The sequence below is a fragment of the Cajanus cajan genome, chromosome 9 (genome assembly GCF_000230855.2).
Source record: "Cajanus cajan strain Asha chromosome 9, NIPB_CcT2T_4, whole genome shotgun sequence".
Taxonomy (NCBI): Eukaryota; Viridiplantae; Streptophyta; class Magnoliopsida; order Fabales; family Fabaceae; genus Cajanus; species Cajanus cajan.
The window spans coordinates 2,642,832-2,664,341 of record NC_138525.1 but is presented as its reverse complement, the minus strand read 5'-3'; the positions used below and the strand labels follow the sequence as shown (position 1 = coordinate 2,664,341).

The following is a 21,510-nucleotide window of genomic DNA, read 5'->3' as shown; positions in this document are numbered from 1 at the left end:
AAAATGTTGAAACTATTTGATATTTTATTTTATTATTTTAAATTAATAGATAATTATATAAGTATTTTATATATTAATTTGAATTTAAAAAATGTAATATTAAATAATTTTTAATTATTTTAAAAATTTGTAGACTTGATTTATGTATTAAAAAATTTTAATTTGATAATTTAATTATTAAAATTTGATGTAAATATGAATTATTGAATGAAGTTTAAATGAATTTATTCTCAAAGTTAGTAAATTTTTCATATATGCATATATATTGTACGCATAAAAATTAAATCTTCAACTCCTAGTAATAAGCTTATTTCTTTATATTAAATGATAAAGGAATATGTGCTCTAATTTCTTTTAGAACAAGATATTTGTTAGAGAAGTTTTTATGCAATGGATTGATCTTTGAGAATCAAATTGTTCAAACTCTTAACCCTTGAGAATTTGACAAATTGTGGTATGAGTTGAAGTTATTGATGTCGCATTGTCATTTAACTCAAAATGAGAATTGAAATGTGAGAGAAAATAGCATTAATCCCAATTTTTATATATATTTTTTTGTAAGATAATTTTTATTTGAGTTAATCACTTATATACTGTCAGTGTAAAAAAAATTTATACTGACAACCAATTATATATTTTAATTGGGTCATGTCACTGTTAAACTCTTTTTATTTATTGAACTTGAAGTATAGGTTTCATACATATTCAAAGTAAATATTTACTTTTTGTTGTTTAGATAATATTTAGATATGTACTTGATATTCATGATACTCAACTTATATAAGATGATGATATGAGTTTTAAAGTTTCAATCTTTAGAGGACTATTTTAAGTTTAATTCTTTTGAGTTTTATTATTTAATTATTGCATCTCATCTATGTATATATTTTTGCTTTTAAGCTTCATTATTCATTGTATTTTTTTTATTAATTATTATTATTATTATTTATTTTTTTTTTGTAGTCTTCAAGTACTATATTGATTTTTTTTTTAGAAGTTTTTTATAAAGATTTAGTGTAGATTGTGTTGGTACCCTTTGAATTTGTTTATTTTGATCTTTGACATTTATTTGAAATTCTATCAAACTTAGGTGGTTTCATAACATTGAAATTTAATTAAATTTTTCTGTAAAATATACCTACTAATTATTTTGACTTCAAGAGTAAAATAATTTTGTTTCATGGTAACTTTAGATAATGCCAATATGCTTAAATAGCACCTCTTATGCTTTATAATGAAGATAAATCATGTAGGAAAACGCATCAGAGTTCAAGAATTAAAACAGCACTAACAAGGAAGACAATCGGTCTTAAAAGTTGAACAGAACGTAGAAACAACACTGGCGAGAACAAACAAATTGAAGGGTAGTTGCTAATATCATTATCAGGTAGTTACTCTGCTTAATTTCATTCATTCTTCTTTGTAGCTGTCTTTCGAGCAAGGACTTGGTATATGCTACTGATTCCCGATAGCAATGGCCAGATCCACAACCCTTTCGATAAATTCATATTGGTACCTACAAAAACAAGGTTTTTAAGTACATTCATTCACTGTTTTCTCTCTTTCTTAGCCAAGAGGGAGGCATATGTTAAATGTTAAATAATTATGAATCATATCATATTATTAACAACTAGAATTAACTTGAGCAACTAAAAATAATTAAAAGAATTACATACTCATTTTCTCTGAAATGGTGTCCATCCAAGTTGGCAATTTCAGACAAAGCAGACCTCCAGTTTTGCACCTTCTCAGAGTCCTTTCCAAATCTTTCTTCATGTGCAGCCATGGCTTCACCATAACTTTTTGTTTGATTGCACACATCAGACTTTTCCACATAGTGAAATATTGGCCAAACCATCTGATTCTTGGTCTTCTTGCACTCGATGATCTTGGCAAGTTCATCAAGACACCACGTGGAATATGCATAGTTTTCAGAGAAGACGACAATTGAAAGTCTTGACATTTCAATTGCTCGCATGAGAGTTTCTGAAATTTGGTTGCCACCCTCCAATCCCTCATCATCCATGAAGATATTGAACCCCTCCCGCCTAAAGGCATTATAGAGAAAACCTGTGAAAGAGTAGCGAGTATCTTCTCCGCTAAAACTCAGGAAAACATCATATCGGGGCAAAGATTCCACTGCTAATCGCACAATCTTTCGGATGAATTTATATTCGTACCTATAAAGCACAGTTCCTTTTAATTCATTAGGATATGTTTTTATTAATCAAAATTATACCTTCAACATAAAACTTGGTTAGATAAACTTTTTAAAAAATATTTTTAGAAGAGAAAAATATGAGAAAAAAAAATGAAATAAATTTTTTTATAAGTTAATTTGTAGAGTTTTTTATTTATTAATTTCTCTAAAATCTTTTTTTTTTTTTAACTCATGCATAAATTAATTTAACTTATAGAATAGTTTGTCCAGAGAGGTGAAAGTCACTTTGAAAAATGATGAATAGAATAGCAGACATCCCATTTAACAGGTTACGGATAAAATAAGTAATTGAGAAGAGGTGTGCACATAATTATGGAAGTTGATGAGTAAAAGTAACGAATGATACCCAGTTTCGTAAACCCATCCACTCAAGCTGCTGACTTCAGTCAAAGCACTCCTCCATTTCCACACCATCTCACTCTCATGTCCAAATTTTTGTTCAAATTCAGACATGGCTTCGCCATAGATACCGCTCTGACGCCTTACTTCCGACGGTTCCACTTCGTAATAGATGGGCCACACCAGTTGGCCCTTGGTTTTCATACACTCAAGGATGGTCACAAGTTCATCAAGCCTCCATGAGGAGGATGCATAGTTTGGGGAGAGCACAACGATCGAAATCCTCGATTCTTTAATTGCTTCAAGAGCTTTGGTATCACCATTTTCATTGAAAAAGGTGTTGATTCTCTTGCTGCGCAAGGCGTTGTAGAGATTACCGGTGAAGGTGTAGCGGTTGTCTATACCTGCAAAACTGAGAAAAACATCGTACTTGTTGCTGCTCCTTTGTTCCTCGGTGGCACCATTCGCCATCAACATGATCAACTGTGTACAATGCAAAATTGTTGCTCGTTGACTCCTCCTTGGCCCTTGCAATGGCCAAGATGAGATCAACATATTTAAAACAAGTCAAGTCTGAATGAATATTTTTTATAAATAAAAAATAAAAAATTTGTCACAATTTTGCGAGTTGCGTTAAAAATATTTATTTAATTATCTAATTTTAAAGTAAACAATTTAAATTTTAAGAATTTTTTTACATTTTTTCAAATTTTTATCATATTATTTATATAACAATTAATATATTATTCTTATAAATTAAATTTAGAATGTTATGGGTTTAATTTCATGATTAAGATAATGTTAATATTTATATTTCCTTGTTACATTTTAATCGCTTCTCTTTATAAATATATATATATATATATATATATATATATATAATTAAAAAAAATAAGCAACTAATATCCAACACGTTTTAATACAAAAAAACCATTTGACCAATGTGAAACTTTGTATAAGCAGTGAAGGCAACGCGTGACCCAAATTAAATTTATAAACAATAATTTAAGGAAGACATATTTTCCTAGGTTTTGAGGCGGCCAGCTAGCCAACCTTGACCATACAATATTAATATTGATATATGTCTACGTGTCTACGTTCACAATATATATGGTTTGAGTTAATTGCATTGCAAATATTTGTATATTGCGTCTCTCATTTACCATTCTGAATGGCTATGTATCTGTCAAACATCTTTGGGTGCTTCTCCGACTCCGAGTGCTCACCAGAATCTAAAAGATACATATGCGATGGCAATGTTTGTGTTCTGAAAAAACCAAAGGAAAACATTGGAAAACAAACACTATCCAACACCAACAAGCCAAAGCAAAGCCTTCGGATTTCGTTTGCGCGTAAAAGGTCACCTGCTTCTGAATAGAGACGCTTCTGCATGCAATCCACGCAACAAACAGGTTACGTTATCATTGTGGTTCATTCCATCCTTTGCTTTGTTCAGTTTACAAGTTATTTGTTGTCATTAATTAGTTATTCTAGGAAGATAATACAGTGGTGGTAGCTTATTATATTTCTCATGTATACATCTTATACTCTTCTCATCAATCTTAAATTCTTAATGAGATTTTAACTTTAATTTGAGTCTCCAATTAATAACATGGATCACACTAAATTCTGCTATCGGCTGCGCACTGGGAACGACTATGAAGAGAAGCTAACATCAAACGTAGAGATGCTCTCTCGCCCAAAGAGATTGTAATAAAAATTATAATTAAAATAAGAGAAAGAAAATAAATTTGAAAAGAGGAAAGCTTTTAAATTGGATGTCAATAAATATTAAGGTAAGGAGTATTAAAAATATATACATAATTACCTGTAATTAAAAAAATAATTTTTTATTTTCTTTTTTTAAAATAGTAACTCTATTTCCTTAATTTACTATTCATTTATAATTTATACTTATTTTCAAATATTAATATTATCTTACTATTTTAGTAGTGAAGAGTTGGAATAGTATATTATATATAATCTTAAGTTCGAACTTTGTTCTGTCATTATAATTTTACTAAATAAAAAAAAATATTATTTCTCCAATATTTTTTCTCAATTTCTAAGAAAAATAAATGCCTTCCTATCGGTAAAAAATAAAACAGATATTACCCTCTTCTGCGTTCGAGTATGTTCTAGAATAAATAAATCAATGTGTGAATCAACAGTAGAAAGAATGATGTTAATGACAGGAGCAAAAGATTATCAAAATGCAAGTAAAATCAGGAAGTCAAAATCTAGTAATTAAAGAGAGATGAAGAAACTGACTTAATCTAGAAATAAAATTGTGAAATCAAAGTAAAAGTGACTTAAACGATTTCATGTTCTTTCAGTAAAGGTCACAATTTTGAGATGTCTGAGTAAAATTCACACATGCAAAACAAACGCTGTCATTTTGTGAGCTAGTGACTGCTTACAGATCAATTTTGGCTTCAAAGGAACTTCTAGGGTAAGATCAAATTCCCCAAATCTTCCTTCTAGTTGACACTCGTGCAAGGACTCGGTACATAGAGTAGAAGCCATTTTAAATTTTAGTGGCCATTTCCACAATTTTTTCAATTAATTCATATTCGTACCTACAAAAAGTACAAGGCCTTTTAATTCATCAAAGAATTTTTCACAAAAGTAATAGCCACACAACAAAATACACCAAAAGTCTTAACCTTTATAACAAACTTTCTTGAATCATAACTCGGAAATTAAAGATTGTTGGTGCAATTTGTTAGCGATGACTTCACCACAGTGAAGAAATATCAAAGATAAAATGCAATTCTACAACATATCGGAATAGATATTTCCATGAAAGCATATAATTTTGACATATTTTCACGAAAAAATCTCCACTGTTAACCGGTATATACTTATACTCAATGTCTCTAGCAACATAAAAAGTCATTTTTTATCGAATGGATTTCAAATTAACGGTTCAAAATTCTTTAAGAGGGGATGCATGTATTTGGAACTAATTAATTTGTACAAGTTTTCTCTCTATTAATTTTTTGAAAATCTTATTTTTAACTCATGATCTATTTTAAATTTATAAAAACCTTATTTTGAATTTCTTTTATATATTTTAAAAAAATAATTTTGCAGAATTTCTTTTATATAATAGACATTAATCATGAAAGTTAGGCATAAGTAATTGAATACTATGCAGTGTACCCGGTTTTGTGGTGCCACCCTTTCAAGTTGGCGACTTCAAGTAAAGCTAACCTCCATTTCTGCACCTTCTGAGAGTCGTTGCCCAACATGTTTTCATGTTCAATCATGGCTTCACCCCAACTATTTCTTTGATGCCTTAAATCCGATGGTTCCACTTTGTAAAAGACAGGCCAAACTAGTTGGTTTTTGAGCTTCATACACTCGAGGATCGTCAGAAGCTCATCAAGACACGAGGAGGAACGTGCATAGTTTTCAGAAAATACAATGATGGAAAGCCTTGAATTTTCAATCGCTTCAACTTCAATATTAGATTGTGAAATGTGGTCCCCATCGTTCATGAAGGTTTGGAATCCACTCCGAGACAAAGCATTGTAGAGAAAACCTGTAAAAGAGTAGCGGGTATCTTTTCCACAAAAACTCAGAAAAATGCTATAGCGGGACACTGTTGGTGACCCATCTAACAATGTCTTGGATGAGTTTATATTCATATCGGTCCCTACAAAAAAGAACAGGCCCTTTTAACTCACACAAAAATGCTGTAGTCATATATAAAATTAAGTTTGAGTAATTAATGACAAAGACAAAATACAAAAGTACACCCAAACTCGAAACAGAAGCTTTGGCAGTGTTAATAGGTTTTGATTGACGGATCCTGGTTTCCTAAGATGGGAGAATTCATGCATTGACTAGTCAATTGAGTCTCAAGTGTTGGGAAAAGATTGAAGAAATTGGTAAATTTGACTTAAAAAAACACATACAAGATATGAGATATCTCCAAGGAACAATCTAGATATATGAATGGCTAAAAAAGAAATGACATAGATACCCATATCGGAAATCCCATCCACGCAAGTTGGCGATTTCAGTCAAAGCTGACCTCCACTCTTTTATCTTCTCCGATTTATCTCCGAAGCGACGTATATGTCGGACCATGGCTTCATCAAACCTACCTGTCTGCTTCCTTACATCGGAGGGATCCACGTCGTAAAAGATTGGCAAAACGACTTGGGCATAGGTCCTTCTACACCGGACGATGTTCACAAGTTCTTCAAGGCACCACGTGGAAAACGCATAGTTTTCGGAGAGAACAACGATTGAAATCCTGGACGCTTCAAGCGCTCTGAGAAGAGAGGCTGAGATTTGGTCACCACCCTTCAAGGCACTGTCATCCATGAAAGTACTGATTCTAGCGCGCCGCAAAGCATCGTAGAGATTACCGGTGAAGTTGTAGCGCGTGTCTTGCCCTCTGAAAGCCAGAAAAACATCGTAGCACCACTTCGCTTTTTCATCCCCCATCTTCATCAATTAGCATCCATGAGACTCTTCCTTTTCTTTGTTGCTTCAATTTCAAATAAAATAAATGAACAAGAAGAATTCATTGGGCGGAGACTTCTTTTTCTTCATTTTTCTAGTCAACAAACCTCACCTCACCTTCCATACCAAAAATATATGTTATCCTATTATTTTACTATACACTATACACTATACACTAATCTTTCTTATTCCAAGTCTTTGCCCAAATACCACGTTCAGTCAATTCACTTAAAGTCAAAATATTATATCTGGTTTCAACTTCATATTCAAGACACAAATTCAGTAGAAAAATATTCAAGATAAAAATTAAATCGGTGTTTAATTAAAAAATATAATTACTAAATTATCTATATCGACAACTTTTAATTTTTTATTTTGTATTAGTGTATTAAGATTTTGTTTTAAGTTAGTTTAACGGTAAAATTTGATTAAAAATTATTTTTATCAATAATCAAACTTGAACACTATTTAAATGTTTTGACTCGAAAACTATTTTCTAAAACAAATTTTCTTTTTTCTAAATGCACCTCACTCTGCCTTTACCAAAAAAAATATTATTAATATCATCCTAACAAACAAATAGAAATGTAACAATTTTAATAAAAAAAAATTGTAAGGAGATAATTACAAGAATAAAATTATATTAGATATTAACTTTACCTTCTTGTTTGTTTAATAGCAGTAACTCTTAGCTTGAACTTAAATTCAGAAACAACAAGGGTTTCTACTTAAGTAGGAGTTGTACAAAGTTTTTTTAAGTGAAAAACCATATATATGTTAACTGTGTTGTCTTCCTCTGCCTACAAATGCTTAGCTTTTTCATGCTTTTTGTTCACATTTTTTATGCTTACAAATGGTTAGCTAACAAAGAATACAGGATATTCATAAATTTGTACCGTTTGTATGGGGACAAAGACAGCATTTTGGTGGATGATTTTTCCCTTATATACCCATTAAAATCGGTCTAATAAATAAATTAGATTATTTACACAAGAATATAAATTGTAAGGAAAAAAATATCCTGTAAATGATTACAATTTTGCTAAGGAGATCAAGTGGCATAATTTTTTATACAACATTAAATTATTCTATTTATAATGATAGAATCGAATCGAATTGAAAATTATGGTAGCATCACCATTATAAATATCACCCCGTAACACTAATAATATCTTGTTTCCGATATCAATACGTGCTTTACTCCAAAACAGATTTTTGCATTTGTAAAAGAAAAAGAAAAAGGAAATTGATGATTCTATATCCGTGTTTCTTGGTAGAGATTTGGCTGATTAAAGGCCGCAAAATTCACTGATCATAATTAAAATGTTCCAGAAACTTCTCTATAAGACTGTTTTTCACCCGCTTTTGCTGTTACAAAAATGTCATTTAATTACGAATATTCTATGAGTGCATGGAATTTAACAATTTCAAAGCCAGGGCCTCTTGATCCTCCAAAGTAACGGCGCTGGTAGTTATACCTGTATTCCCTTTCCTTTCACCCTCCTCACTCTCACTCTCACTGTCACTGTCACTGTCAAAGTATACTTTAGTCTTCTTTTTATGCCGTCTATCAACAGTTTCAGGTTCATCTCCTTCTGACCCAGAAATATCATCTTCGTCGTCCTCTTCTTCCGCCTTCCATTTCATCTTCTGCTTTATTCTTTTTTCTCTAAGCCGCTGACGCTCGACAAGCTTGTCTTCCTTGTCACCCTTCTTCAAATCTTCTCGCATCCTTCTATAGTATTCTGCTTTTTGTTCTGCATCAACACATTACAGTCATGCACCAATATAACCCATGCTTAATAAAAGCATAACATGGATGTTACATGTTACAGTTCCTAATTTTAAAAAACAAAAAATAAAATATACTTAAATTGATAACCTTACACATGTACTAGCAACAATTTCACAATGCAAAATTATCACTACCATTACAGCTTCAGTTTGCAGATGAGAAGTATGAACATACCTGGATCAAGCAGCATCGTTTCTTTCCCACTTTGTGTGTCAGCTATCCTGGCTAGCGGGGGAAGTGTGTTGCCTTCATCGTCAAATACAACCCTAGTCCCAACTGGCCTATGTACATTAATCTTGAGCTTCTTTTTCTTCAATACACGAGTTGCTGGTCTGCATAGCAAAGAACCCAAATTGGTAAGAACAAGAGTGGAGGAATAAATTCAAAGCCCCACATAAATGGCTCCCACCAAGAAATATGATAAATAAATCCAATTTTATAATCACCACTAAGTTTGATTTTTTTTTTTTTCATTAGCCATCATAAGATGTTTCAAAGGTCAATTTGCCTCAAATGAAATTGGAAGACTTGTTGTCTAGCCCCTTTCCATAATCATGTATAAAGAAACTAATGCAGCATTATCAGGATGTAGTCTAAACTTTTTTATCAGTACGACTGAAACAAATATGTAAGAACACATACATCATTTCTCCAATTTCAGATGACTTCATTTCATCCTCATTTGCAGTGTCAGCCAACTGAAGAAGACCATTTTCGGTTTCCTCATCCTTGAAAGTAACCGTGTCTAGCTTCTTTCCTGAAACCTCCACGAAATTTTCTTTGTTTGAATCTCCTAGTTCAACTAAAATTGATTTTGTTGACACAGCTTTAGATTTGATTTTCTGGTTTAGAAAACGGATTTTGGGGGTCATTGGTAACCCTAAAGATGCTGAATACTTGTCAATAGGCAGTTTCGTAACATCAAATATGTCTTTATCCTTTTGGATATGGATGGATCTCAAATATGTAATGAACGCCCTCTGAGCCCGATGCTGCATGTCTGGGTATTTGGCCAGTAAAGATGCCAACAAACTAGAAACTGGTTGCAGTCGTTCTTGCCTTGGCTGGATAATCAGCAATTACCAAAGCATGGAAAACAAATATGTCAGCAAAAAGCATAAGACTAAAGTGAACCAGATTTAAAACTGACACATTGATGTTCAAATGAAAATTGGAATTCCATGCATACTATTAATTTGCAGGGCAAGCGTACCTTACTAAAATGCACTGGAACCTTTGCTGCTTTTAACTTTTCAAGCATTTGAATTTCTGAAGGTAACAGAAATAAAACTGAGTTTCCACAAGATTTATATCGAGCAGTGCGACCAACTCTATGTATGTACGAAGCTACATTTTCAGGACAATCCACCTACATGTGCAACAGAAAAGCAAGACTCAGACCATAAAACAAGCCTTTTGTTTCTAAAACCCCACCTCGAAGCCCTATGACTTGCTCCAAAACAGGAAACAACAAGCAGGAGACTCACCTGAACAACCCAGTCAACTGCCTTATTAAAATCAAGGCCTCTTGCTGCCACATCAGTTGAGAAGAGAACTGAGCGCTTCTCACAAAACTCAGAATATATTGCCATTCTTCTTTCCTGTTTCATCCTCCCATGAAGGCACTTCAATGCAATGCCAGGGCGCAGTTTCTTAAATGCTTCAAAGACAAATTTTACCTATTAAGAAGGGATGTGAATGTTATGGGAGATAGTCAAGCTTGACTCGTAATTTTAACCAAAAACACACACATTGAATCAACTCAGTCAAGTAATCAACAGAAATCCTTTTAAACCAAAATAATTTCCCTATTTACATGTAAGAATTATGAATAGTTCATCCTAAAAATCCCTTAAAAACATTTTCATTACACTAACATGGATCAGCACAACAGAAAACCTAACAGAAGTTCTGTGTGCGTAGACTACATCATGTGCAGTCACATACAACAATGCAATAATTTACTTGGTCATTGAATATGAAACTAATGAACCGACTTTCAAGTTTCAATGATCAAATTAAATTAAAACATCACATTCCCTCAAACTGCACAAAAATTCCTGAAAATTATGACTAGCCAGTAGCCATGCTTTGGCTCATCATTAGGTACAACTTTTCAGTTGGTATGAGCACGACAGTAAAATTGATAGAAGCCTACAACAAATGATTCCCTTAAAGGAAATTCAAACAGGACAGAAAAGTGGAGTTACCTGTTTACAGCTTGAAAGAAACACAAGAGTTTTTGACTGTAGATGTGTCTTTATGAAACTCCACAGCATATCTAGCTTTTGATCCAAATCAACAACCATCACAATCTGCTTCAACATAGTGGGAGTGGCAGTCACGGATTCTTCATGCACACTCAGATACTCTGGATCCTTCAAACTTAGTCTAGCAAGATCTTGAATTGACTTGGTTTGCGTGGCAGAAAAAAGCAAGGTTTGTCTACGCTTTGGTAGTTGAGAAATGATTGCATTTAGTGCCTGTTTGAACCCGCTGTCTAGAATCCGATCAGCCTCATCAAGTACCAAGACCTATATCCAGGAAGTCCACACCAAATCATCAGCCATATTTATTACCAAATATCAAACAATACATATATGAGATCTGGTTTGCTCAAAAAACAAAACATACTTAGGCTGAGAAAATTAATAATTTATGCTTTAGAAGATAATAAACATATAAAAATTTAACAAAACATACTCCACTTCAACCACTGTAACTAAATCACCTAGGTACTGGCATCTAAAACAGAACCAAAATTTTCTGAAGCTTATTAATTAGGAAGGCATCTTGACATACCCAAGTACAGCTAGAAACACCCACAAAGAAGCAGAGCATGATACATAAAAACAAAATGACTTAATCGTAATTCTCATTTCAGAGCCAGATTGAGGTTAATCTATTCCACACAGAAAAAAAAAAAAGAAAAAAAAAAAGGTTATATTGACCGCCTAACCTTCAACTGTGTACAATCAAAATTGGGAGTTTCATCCATGTGTTGTAGCAGTCTTCCGGGCGTGCAGATCAATATGTTGAGCTCATTAACACGTTGTTTCTCCGTGTCAACGTCCTTTCGGCCACCAATGAGAAGGCCAGCACTAAAATTATGGTTTTTGCCAACAATCTTCAACACATCAAATAACTGACCAGCCAACTCTCTTGTAGGCGATATGATGATGCTGCCAACCCCATCCTCAGGTCCCCACCTCTCTCTATACAACTTCTCCAAAACCTATCATTCAGAAACCACCATACACAAATATTAATATGCACAAATATCAAATTAGCTATGTCTTTGTTCAGATAAATTTCTTCATAAGCACCTACAGAAGAAAAAAATAAGAATAACTTCTCCAATAAGCTCAAATTAGCTTATAGCTTATTTGTAGAAGCGCTTTTATTTTAGCTTCTCCATAAGCTCAGTTTAACTTACGTTCTTAATTTCTTCTCGTGTAACGGCTTTAAGAAGATTTCTCATGGTTTCTGATTTGATTTTCCTCACTTACTAGCAACATTATGATCGTATTATTAACATTATTATATTATTATCATCATAATATATTTGCATGTTAAAAAGAAAATAAAAAGGAAACCTAATTCGAAGTGAAGCACTTACAGGGATAATGAAGGCGAGGGTTTTACCGGAGCCAGTTTTGGCGGCGCCGAGAATGTCACGGCCACAGAGCGCGTGGGGGAGAGACGCTCTCTGAATGTCGGTCATGGCGACGAACTTGGCTTCTCGCAGGGCATCCTTGGTCTTCTTAGAGAGCGGGAATTGGTGGAAGCGCGACGCGCCGGCGTAGCGCGAGTAGGTGTCGTCGTGGAGGCGACCAACGGGAGCGTCTTTGGGGAGAGGAGGCAGCGACATAGGGTTGGAACCGGAGTCCGGTGGCTGAAATTGGATCCATGAATTCAAGAGGTTTATCTCTTCCTCCTCGGAGACTCGCTCTTGCTTCCGAAACTTCTTCGATTTCGGTCTTCTCATTGCTCGAGCTTCAAGATGAAGATGGGGAGGTTTAGGTTTCGTTGTGTGTTGCGGCGACGTTGCAGTGCAGTGCGAGAGTTGGCGGTTAAAGCTTCATTCGCCAACGACGACGACCTCGTAATGGGCCTACTGATCACTGGGCTGGCCCCATTATTCAATGACGCGGGGAGACAACCCAAATGGATCCGCTGAAATTGCAAAATAACCAATAGGTTAAAAATATTTTTTTTACTCTAAATATTTCATAATGTTAATTTTAATTTTAATCCTATAAAATATTAAGTTTTTAGTTTTTTGATATTTGTCTAAAGAGATAAGGTGAAAAAGTGGATTACTTCACCTAAAGTTAACCCATAAAAAGAAATGAGTTAAAAAATATAACATATTCTATCTAATATTTAAAAAAAATCAATTAAAATATTTTAATATATATTATCATTTTAACTTATATTTTATTATCATTTGTAAAATTGATTAGAAGTGTTGTATTTTTTCATGAAAAGGACAAAATAATATATATTTCTATTAAAAAAAACATTACACGTGAAAATCTACTAGTAAAAATGTGATTGAAATAATATACTTTCATTTAGGCGTGAGCAGAAAATTTTGCCCTGACCGAAACTGAAAGTTTATGCAGTGAGTTTCTTAGTTCGGTCAGTTATTTTCAATTTTTCCGATTTTGCAGGTTGTTAGACTCGGTTTGTAATGAGTTATGTTGGTTGGATTCGAGTTAAAATATTTGAACCCGTCGGTATCCATACCCGACCGACCCAAAACAATTAAAAGATATGTTATTTATTCTTGTAAAGCTGGCACCGCGAGAGTAAAACTAAAAACCCTAAGCGCCTGCTCTGCGAAACCTTCTCTTATACTCACAAACTAGAAACCCTAATCGCTACTCACGCTAGTAGAAACTACAAACCCTAAGCTCGCATGGACGACGAGGTTCATCGCTGTAGCCAAAACGAACACACTTACACTTGCTGCTGCGAGCTTTGTACTCCTCACTGCGACGCTGTCGAATCCACCGCGATCATCACTATCATCACGCGGGACAAAATCACCGTCTCCAACTGCGGCAACTCCCGCGTTGTCCCCTACCGCAATGGCTTCGCCATCCCTCTCTCCTCCATTGTTGTTATCTTTTTTTTATTGTTTAGATTTTAAAAAAAATAACAAATAAATATAGGGCCCAATATGACCCAATCCGACTAAACCGACCTGGTTAATTCGAGACCTGACAAACTCGAATCCGATAAATTCGAAACACTGTTACGGTCGAAAATGAGTTATTTTTTTTTTGTCGATTTGGATTGAGCTAAATATTTTTGACCCGAACCCGTCCGAACCCGACCCGTGCTCAGGCCTACTTTCATTTATATAAAAGGATAATAATTACCTAAAATAAGAAATTAAACTATAAAATATAAATATTGATGTAACATAATTCACTACAAATTTATCTTTTAAAAATATATTAAAAAAATTAGATTGACAAATTGGCTTACTAAATTAACGAATTCGACTAAATGAATTAGTGAATTTATTTGTTCAATCCATTCCACCAAAATTAGACAAGTTAATAAATTATTCCACCAAATTTAACTCAAAATATGTGTATATAATAAAGAAACTAAAAATATTAAATTGTTAATAAAGATTCAAAATTAACATTCCAAAAATAATTTGAGCATAAAAATATATTTTACTTCAAGGAATAAGATAACTTAAATATAATGAATATGTTATATATATCTTCCTTTTTAATAGACCTGTCTTATTATTTTTAAAAGTTCTTAAATATTTTTATAATTTATACTTTTTGAAATATAATTTATCTTTAAAAATTATTTTTTATTATCACTTTTCTTTCTTCCGCTATTTTATCCATCTCTGCATACTTTTTTTTTTCTTCTGTTTTACTTGTTTTCTCTCCAACATACTCACATCCCTCATTCTTATTATTATTTAAATTTTTTATTTTAAACTTCAATATTTTTTAAATCTTAATTTTTTTACTTCATTTTCAATATTTTACACATTAGATTCAAAGTCATAATTTTTTAAAAAATATCGTTTCCAAACTATGATGGATTAATTTTACGATTATTGGTTAGAATTAATATATTTATTATTATTATTATTATTATTATTATTATTATTATTATTATTATTCTGAAACTATGATTTACAACTTTTAAAATATATTTTTGAGAAGTACTTCCTAAAACATAAATATATTTATTCTGATAAAAAAATACTTTCTGAAAAAGAAAAAAAAATTTATATATATATAACAATAATAATAATAATAATAATAATAATATTATTATTATTATTATTATATTATACATTTAGTGTAAACATATTCATTAAATTTTAACCTTTTTTTACTTATGTCATAAATATAACTTTTTTCTTTTGAACTAACATGTTTTCCAAATTTGATGTCAAAACATAGACATTAGACATAAAATTTTTATTTATTTATTTACTCAGAATCACTCGATTGTTGTTAACTAAAATAAAATAAGATCGACAATTATTCTATTATATTATATAAACTCGAATATCCACAGGTATATTTTTCTTCTTTTTGTTTTGTCAATGTTGATAACTTGTTTACTCCATTATGAAAACATATTTTTGTTAAATAATACAATAACGTCAAAACGATAAGAAATTAAAATAATTTAGATATGGGTTCGTGGTATTTTTAGTTATGCATGCATAAAATAATTTTTTGATTTTTCAAAATTTTATTTTATGTTTGTTATCATAGTAATTTTATTTTATTTTATTTATTTAAAAAAATTATTCGTTCACTTTCTTTTACTCTACTTATTTTCTTTCAATATTCAATTTTTCTTTAATCATTCTTTATGTAATTTTTTTTACTTTTTTCTCTTCAACAATCAAAAGACATTGTTATTCGTGCTTTATTCATTGAAAAATAGATGATGACATAAAGAACATAGTGAATGAAGTAGAAAGTGATATATAAGGCGAAGACAAATGAGAGAGGTGATTCTGGGTGACATGTGGCTTTAAAGCACCTAACCATAATGATGTGGCTCATTCCTAAATCTTCAAAAGTCAAAATAGCATATGCAACAAAATACATGGAAATTCCAATTAACCTAACCTATTGTATCCTTGTCCAATCCGATATAAATAAAAAATAAATCATCTAATTTTTAAGAGTTAATTCATAGTATAAAGTATTTTTATGTAAGCATCCATTAACAAAATATATTGAAATATAGTTGTCCATCTCAATTGATTTATTTTAATAACTTTCACCTCGATCGTTTATTTATTTTACTAATATATTTAATGCTTATCTTTAACTTTATATGGGTGAGAAACTTTTTTTACCTTCACCTTAAAAGCCATCTTTAAGTTAAAATAATTTTTGAAAAAATTGTGTAGCTCATAATTTTAACTCGTTAATTATGTTTGTGTACGAGTCCAAAATTTTTAAATAGTAGGGATAATATTTATTTATATATTTATAGTATTAAAAATTTTATATATCTTTTAAAAAATATATATATATATATATATCACAATTATTTTTTTTTAAAATTTTTATGTTTATAATTATAATTAAATATGAAAATAAATTAGATTAAACTATATTATATTATAATTTAATAAGTTTGAATTTAATTCTTTTTAAAAATATATATTATAAGTATGACTTATTTATCTGTCATAAATATTTTTTAAATGTTTACTTAGAACTACAACTTTAAAGCCTACTTTATAATAATTTAATATTAATAAAAATATAAAAATAAATATGTTAAATTTTATAAAAATTAGATTTCATTTATTTATTATATAACGTGTTTTTAATATTATATATATATGTAAGTGATAGTGGGGACAGGTGATCCTACTGCACTACAAGTGTATCCATCCTTATGCATGAGTGATAATACCTATATTTGTAGAAAAATATTAATGTTAAAAATAAAAAATATTTAATAAATAATAAATTTTAATTAAAATAAAAAAGAAACATAATATATTTATACTAAAAAGTAATGTTGTTCCTTACGTAAGTCATTATAGTTAAGAAAATTACACATTTAAAAAACCGTCGGGTAAAGGTTGGATCTAAGTTTTTTTTTCTTCTTTTGGTTTAAACTTTAAAGTTCATATATTGTACCAAATATAATACTAGTAATGTATAATTGAATTGCAATATAAAAATATTTACTAATTGGGTACATTGTTTGGAATGTAGGAGTATTAATTAATTAAAAGATGGCAGTAGTGAGAAGCCAAATGTTACGTCTCATCTCAAGAGTTGTGGCCTGCTTATTAGTAGTTTGATATTCATTTCAATCATGTCATCTTATCTCACTTCTCATTCTTCTGAAACACAGCCTCTCTCTTCCTCTTCTAACTTCTATGCACCATTCATTTTTTCTCTCTATGTTCTTGTCGTTACTCTGCCTTCGTTTGTGGGTTTGCTTCAATTCCCAACAACCCTCCTCATATAATTGACTTCTTCTGCTTTCACTCATTTTCCTGAGCTTTCTCGGAGCCAAAGTCACGTACTTGGTAAGAACCAAGAAGGGCTCATTTGGTGGGTCTTCCTCAAGCACTTCTTGTGTGACTTTGTTTAGCTCCTGAAAAAACGCATAATTGACTAATATAAAATATAAAAGAAAAAAAGAAGAAGTTCCCACTTGCCCATTTCGAGTGTTCACGTGAAAGTTTGGAGCTTTTGACGGTTTTTGTTAACTGAAGGAAAATTTCAAGTTTTGGGTTTTAGCCATCGAGTTTTATTGTATTTCACTGTTTTATTTTTTTGTACAAATTTTCACTCTTTTTAGTTGGCTCTGTTTGGCCATCGACCATTGTGAATTGGACCAAGGTTTTCTTCGGAAGTTATTTGGTTATGTTCTATACAACATAGATGGTTTTGTTAGTGGTCTTTGTTCATTGGATTCCTTGGCAAACAAACAGAATATCTGAGTTGTTCTGCTTTTGCTTTGCTGTCTTCACAGATTCTGTCATGGAGAATAGTGGAGGCGGTGCCCTTTTGAGGAATAGAAGGTTCGAGAGCTTCTTGAATACGAGCTCTGGCCAAAGTGTGGAAGAAACTCCTAGAATTTTGGTGAAAGATGAATCGGGAGAAAGGCCAAGGAATGATGTCTATGCAGATGATGATGATGGGTGGGTTTCAGCAATCGTATCTTGGGTCAGAATTGTTACATGTTTTGTGTCTATGATGGTAACAACATTCGTATGGGCATTGATCATGATCGTGCTTATACCATGGCCATATGAGAGGGTTAGACAAGGAAATATTTATGGCCATGTGACAGGTAGAATGCTGGTAAGCTACCTTTAGTGTATAGTTCTGCTGCACATTTTTGAACTGAATAGATTTTAGATTTTTTTTTATTTAAGGATTGTTAGTTTTATTGTATTTGGGATGAAAAGGCCGTTTCTTGTTCAGTAATTTATTTTTTTTTTTTTAGTAGCATAATTACATGTGTTGAAACTTTTGGGCAAATGATGACTGATATCTCAAAATTTGGATGTAGATGTGGATTCTTGGTAATCCTGTAAAGATTGAAGGTGCTGAGTACAATAACGAGAGGGCCATTTACATTAGTAATCATGCATCTCCAATAGACATATTTCTTATAATGTGGTTGACTCCTACAGGCACTGTAGGCATTGCCAAGAAGGAGGTATGCTACAAAATTAAAAATGTTTCTCTTCTCCACTTGAATGCATCATTATAAAATGGTCAAGATAAGTAGCATCTTACATTGCACTGTGGAAATTTTGTTACCTTAGTAGTTGGACTCTTGTCTCTTTGGTATCATTGTTCTGTGGTAGTGCTGAATTGGGATTGTATTTGTTCTTGGCAAAGCTTTGAAAATGAATTTTTTTGTGCATCTCCCATCCATGAAGACTGTACTTGCATCCTCGAGATATTCAGCTTGTCATTATCATATACGCATTGGTGTGCATTAATACACTATGAAACATTGAAAACCATAATTAGGTACATAAATATTTCTAGTAAAAAAATTGTATTCAAAGCTTCAGAAACTATGCAGATAATATGGTATCCTTTATTTGGGCAACTTTATGTTTTGGCCAACCATCTTCGTATAGACCGATCCAACCCAACTGCAGCTATTGAGTCCATGAAAGAGGTATAGAACCTTTTCCTTGCATCATCTTCAAATAACTTTTTTGTATAAGGTTTTAATTTATAGTTGTAATGTTCAGGCAGCACGTGCAGTTGTGAAAAACAATCTGTCCCTGATCATTTTTCCTGAGGGTACAAGGTCTAAGAATGGACGACTACTTCCTTTCAAAAAAGTAATTATCTAGCTTCATTTTCTTTGCATTCTATGATTTGAGTGACATTGCATAAGAATTAGGACTATAAACTTATTATATCCATCTAGTTAACCATTTGGATTTGCCCTTCTTACCTTTACTTTGCATATATAACCTACGAGTAATATAGTTCACTAGTTATTATCTGAGTTGGACGCAGATTATGAATATCATCATCATCTGCCCCATTGATGTATTTAGTCAGAGGAAGAGACCTTTTTATGAACATCCATATATTCTAAAGATGACACCCTGTATTCGAAAATTCTTCGAAACAGGAACAGTTATAATATTATGAATAAGATTAATTTCTGGCAAAAACAAAAAATATATTCGAAAGATGTGCATAATCTAGAGAATGCATGAATTTGTTCTCCACAAATTGATGGATCTAGAGAATGCATGTATTTAGTCTTGTTCATTTGCTGCAGTTATTTTGGTTATGCTTCATATCATATCTCATTATTCTTTCACTTATTATGCAGGGTTTTGTTCATTTAGCACTACAATCTCGCCTTCCAATAGTTCCAATGGTCCTGACAGGTACTCATTTAGCATGGAGGAAAGGAAGTTTGCATGTTAGACCAGCACCTCTCACTGTCAAGTATCTTCCTCCTATAAGTACTGAAAATTGGAAGCCTGACAACATTGATGACTATGTTGAAATGATGCACAAACTATATGCTGAACACCTTCCAGAGACCCAGAGGCCTCTGCCATGAAAAAAATCCAGGGTCAGAAGAGATCCAATTCTTAGATGAGGCACATCTTCCTATAGCTTGTGTGAGGTTCTTCTTAGAGGAAGTATTGTTAACTGCTGCAATATGCATAAATTGGTTTTAACAAATTATATAGCTAAATTCCTTGTAACAAGCTTAGCTAGCAATTATTTTTAATCTATATTTTCATCCTCTCATATTCTTCCTTGATATTGTAAGTTAACTGCCTTAAATTTCACTTAATAAAATACTTTTCGGTCATTGGTGATACATACTTGTGTACTGTTCGAAATTTGTTGAGGAATGCAATTAACACATTGGAAGCTGTCAATTCAGGTGGGCCAGAAAGTGATGGGAAAATGCATGTGTCCATCATCACACATTCATAATCAAATACTGACCAATCATTCCTTGGTCCCGGTTTGCTCGTTTTAAACATAATGTTAAATTCATCAAAAATGAACCTAATACTAAAGTTACCAAAAGAAAATACACTCCATGTGACAGAACCAGGATAAATTCAGATATATTCTTTTAGATTGAGCAATTTACTATATTTGTGAAATTTTGCATGTCATATATACCTTGCTATAAATTGCTAGAATTGTGAATTGGACCATTCACCATCACCCACTCTAATCGTTTCTATCAACTTACCATCTTAAATTGGTTTAAAACTATGCTTTTCACGTGCTTGAAAAAAGGTTTGCGGAAATTTTAAAACTCCTTTCACTTTTTGTTTCGAGTTTGTTGACCATTTGGTGGTATACACTTCCTCTAAATTAAAAAAGAAAAGGAAATAAAAAAAAACTTTTAACTCTAAGGTGAAAAAAAAAAGTAACTATGAATTTTGTAGTACATTTTCGGTTAATTCTAAGGTGAAAGATTAAAAAAAGTCTCTTACTCATTCAAGGTTATTTTAACTTTTAGATATATTATTAAAATAAACTGATGCTGAGATTAATTGAATTATTCTTTATACCGAAGAATGATTTAACTAATTTCAATATCTATTTATTTTAGTAATATATTTAAGGGTTAAAAATGATTTTACATGGAAGAGGGTTATTCACATTGTTCTTACTATCAAATCGTGTTGAGCCAAAAAAAATTTATTAAATCATAGTGCATTAATATTACAATATTTTAAATTAAAAAATTAGGAGCATCATTAATTACTAATTTCAGTTTAGGGACAAATATTAGGAGTTTTTTTAAAAATTATTTTTGGATTAATGGAATAAGATGAAATGTATGTTTGGGGTTTAAATCTACGCTGAATTAATGATATAGACCCATTTCAAATTGGAAGCAACTTTGTAGCTATTTTGTCTTTAGTTTAATTGAATAGTGCGTGCAAAATGAGCGTACACAAACCTTTCACACTAAGCCTTTGTTTGGATTTGAGGATGGAAAATGAGGAGCAGAAAAAGAGGGATTTGAAAAGAAAGTGAGTGAAAAGTGAGATTGTTTAGATTAAGGGAAAGTGAGTGAAAAGTGTAGAGAAAATTTGTAAAAGTTTGTGAGTAAATTGATTGATGTGATAGATAAAAATAAATTTTTTAATTGATGATTTTGTAAGATT

At 31.7% G+C, this 21,510-nt stretch overlaps 3 protein-coding genes and 1 pseudogene across 8 annotated transcripts; 1 reads left to right on the top strand and 3 right to left on the bottom strand.

Moving 5' to 3' along the window:
• Nucleotides 1–1,194: 1,194 nt before the first annotated feature.
• Nucleotides 1,195–3,239, bottom strand: LOC109791740 (uncharacterized). The gene is made up of 3 exons (XM_020351084.3): nt 2,568–3,239; nt 1,677–2,180; nt 1,195–1,516 (listed from the first exon to the last, which is right to left on the bottom strand). Exons 1-3 carry the CDS (start codon nt 3,113–3,115, stop codon nt 1,456–1,458), a joined length of 1,113 nt encoding a protein of 370 aa, XP_020206673.1. The 5' UTR covers nt 3,116–3,239; the 3' UTR covers nt 1,195–1,455.
• Nucleotides 3,240–4,827: 1,588 nt separating this feature from the next.
• Nucleotides 4,828–7,206, bottom strand: LOC109787792 (TMV resistance protein N-like; annotated as a pseudogene). The gene is made up of 3 exons (XR_014429896.1): nt 6,552–7,206; nt 5,726–6,221; nt 4,828–5,139 (listed from the first exon to the last, which is right to left on the bottom strand). The product of XR_014429896.1 is annotated as a TMV resistance protein N-like (transcript).
• Nucleotides 7,207–8,325: 1,119 nt separating this feature from the next.
• On the bottom strand, nt 8,326–12,949 carry LOC109795123 (DEA(D/H)-box RNA helicase family protein). Its single transcript, XM_020354544.3, has 8 exons — nt 12,454–12,949; nt 11,794–12,069; nt 11,045–11,368; nt 10,322–10,513; nt 10,048–10,203; nt 9,477–9,898; nt 9,009–9,166; nt 8,326–8,796 (listed from the first exon to the last, which is right to left on the bottom strand). Exons 1-8 carry the CDS (start codon nt 12,820–12,822, stop codon nt 8,441–8,443), a joined length of 2,253 nt encoding a protein of 750 aa, XP_020210133.1. The 5' UTR covers nt 12,823–12,949; the 3' UTR covers nt 8,326–8,440.
• Nucleotides 12,950–17,166: 4,217 nt separating this feature from the next.
• On the top strand, nt 17,167–20,195 carry LOC109788553 (1-acyl-sn-glycerol-3-phosphate acyltransferase). Of its 5 annotated transcripts, none has more exons than XM_083063788.1 (7): nt 17,167–17,425; nt 17,850–18,181; nt 18,393–18,542; nt 18,769–18,821; nt 18,941–19,016; nt 19,093–19,185; nt 19,692–20,195. In XM_083063788.1, exons 2-7 carry the CDS (start codon nt 17,858–17,860, stop codon nt 19,926–19,928), a joined length of 933 nt encoding a protein of 310 aa, XP_082919914.1. In that variant the 5' UTR covers nt 17,167–17,425; nt 17,850–17,857; the 3' UTR covers nt 19,929–20,195. The 5 variants fall into 5 exon arrangements, with proteins under 5 accessions (XP_082919914.1, XP_082919913.1, XP_020202892.1 ...); XM_083063787.1 differs by having other exon boundaries at nt 17,169–17,400; XM_083063790.1 differs by lacking the exon at nt 17,167–17,425 and adding an exon at nt 17,448–17,716.
• Nucleotides 20,196–21,510: the final 1,315 nt, after the last annotated feature.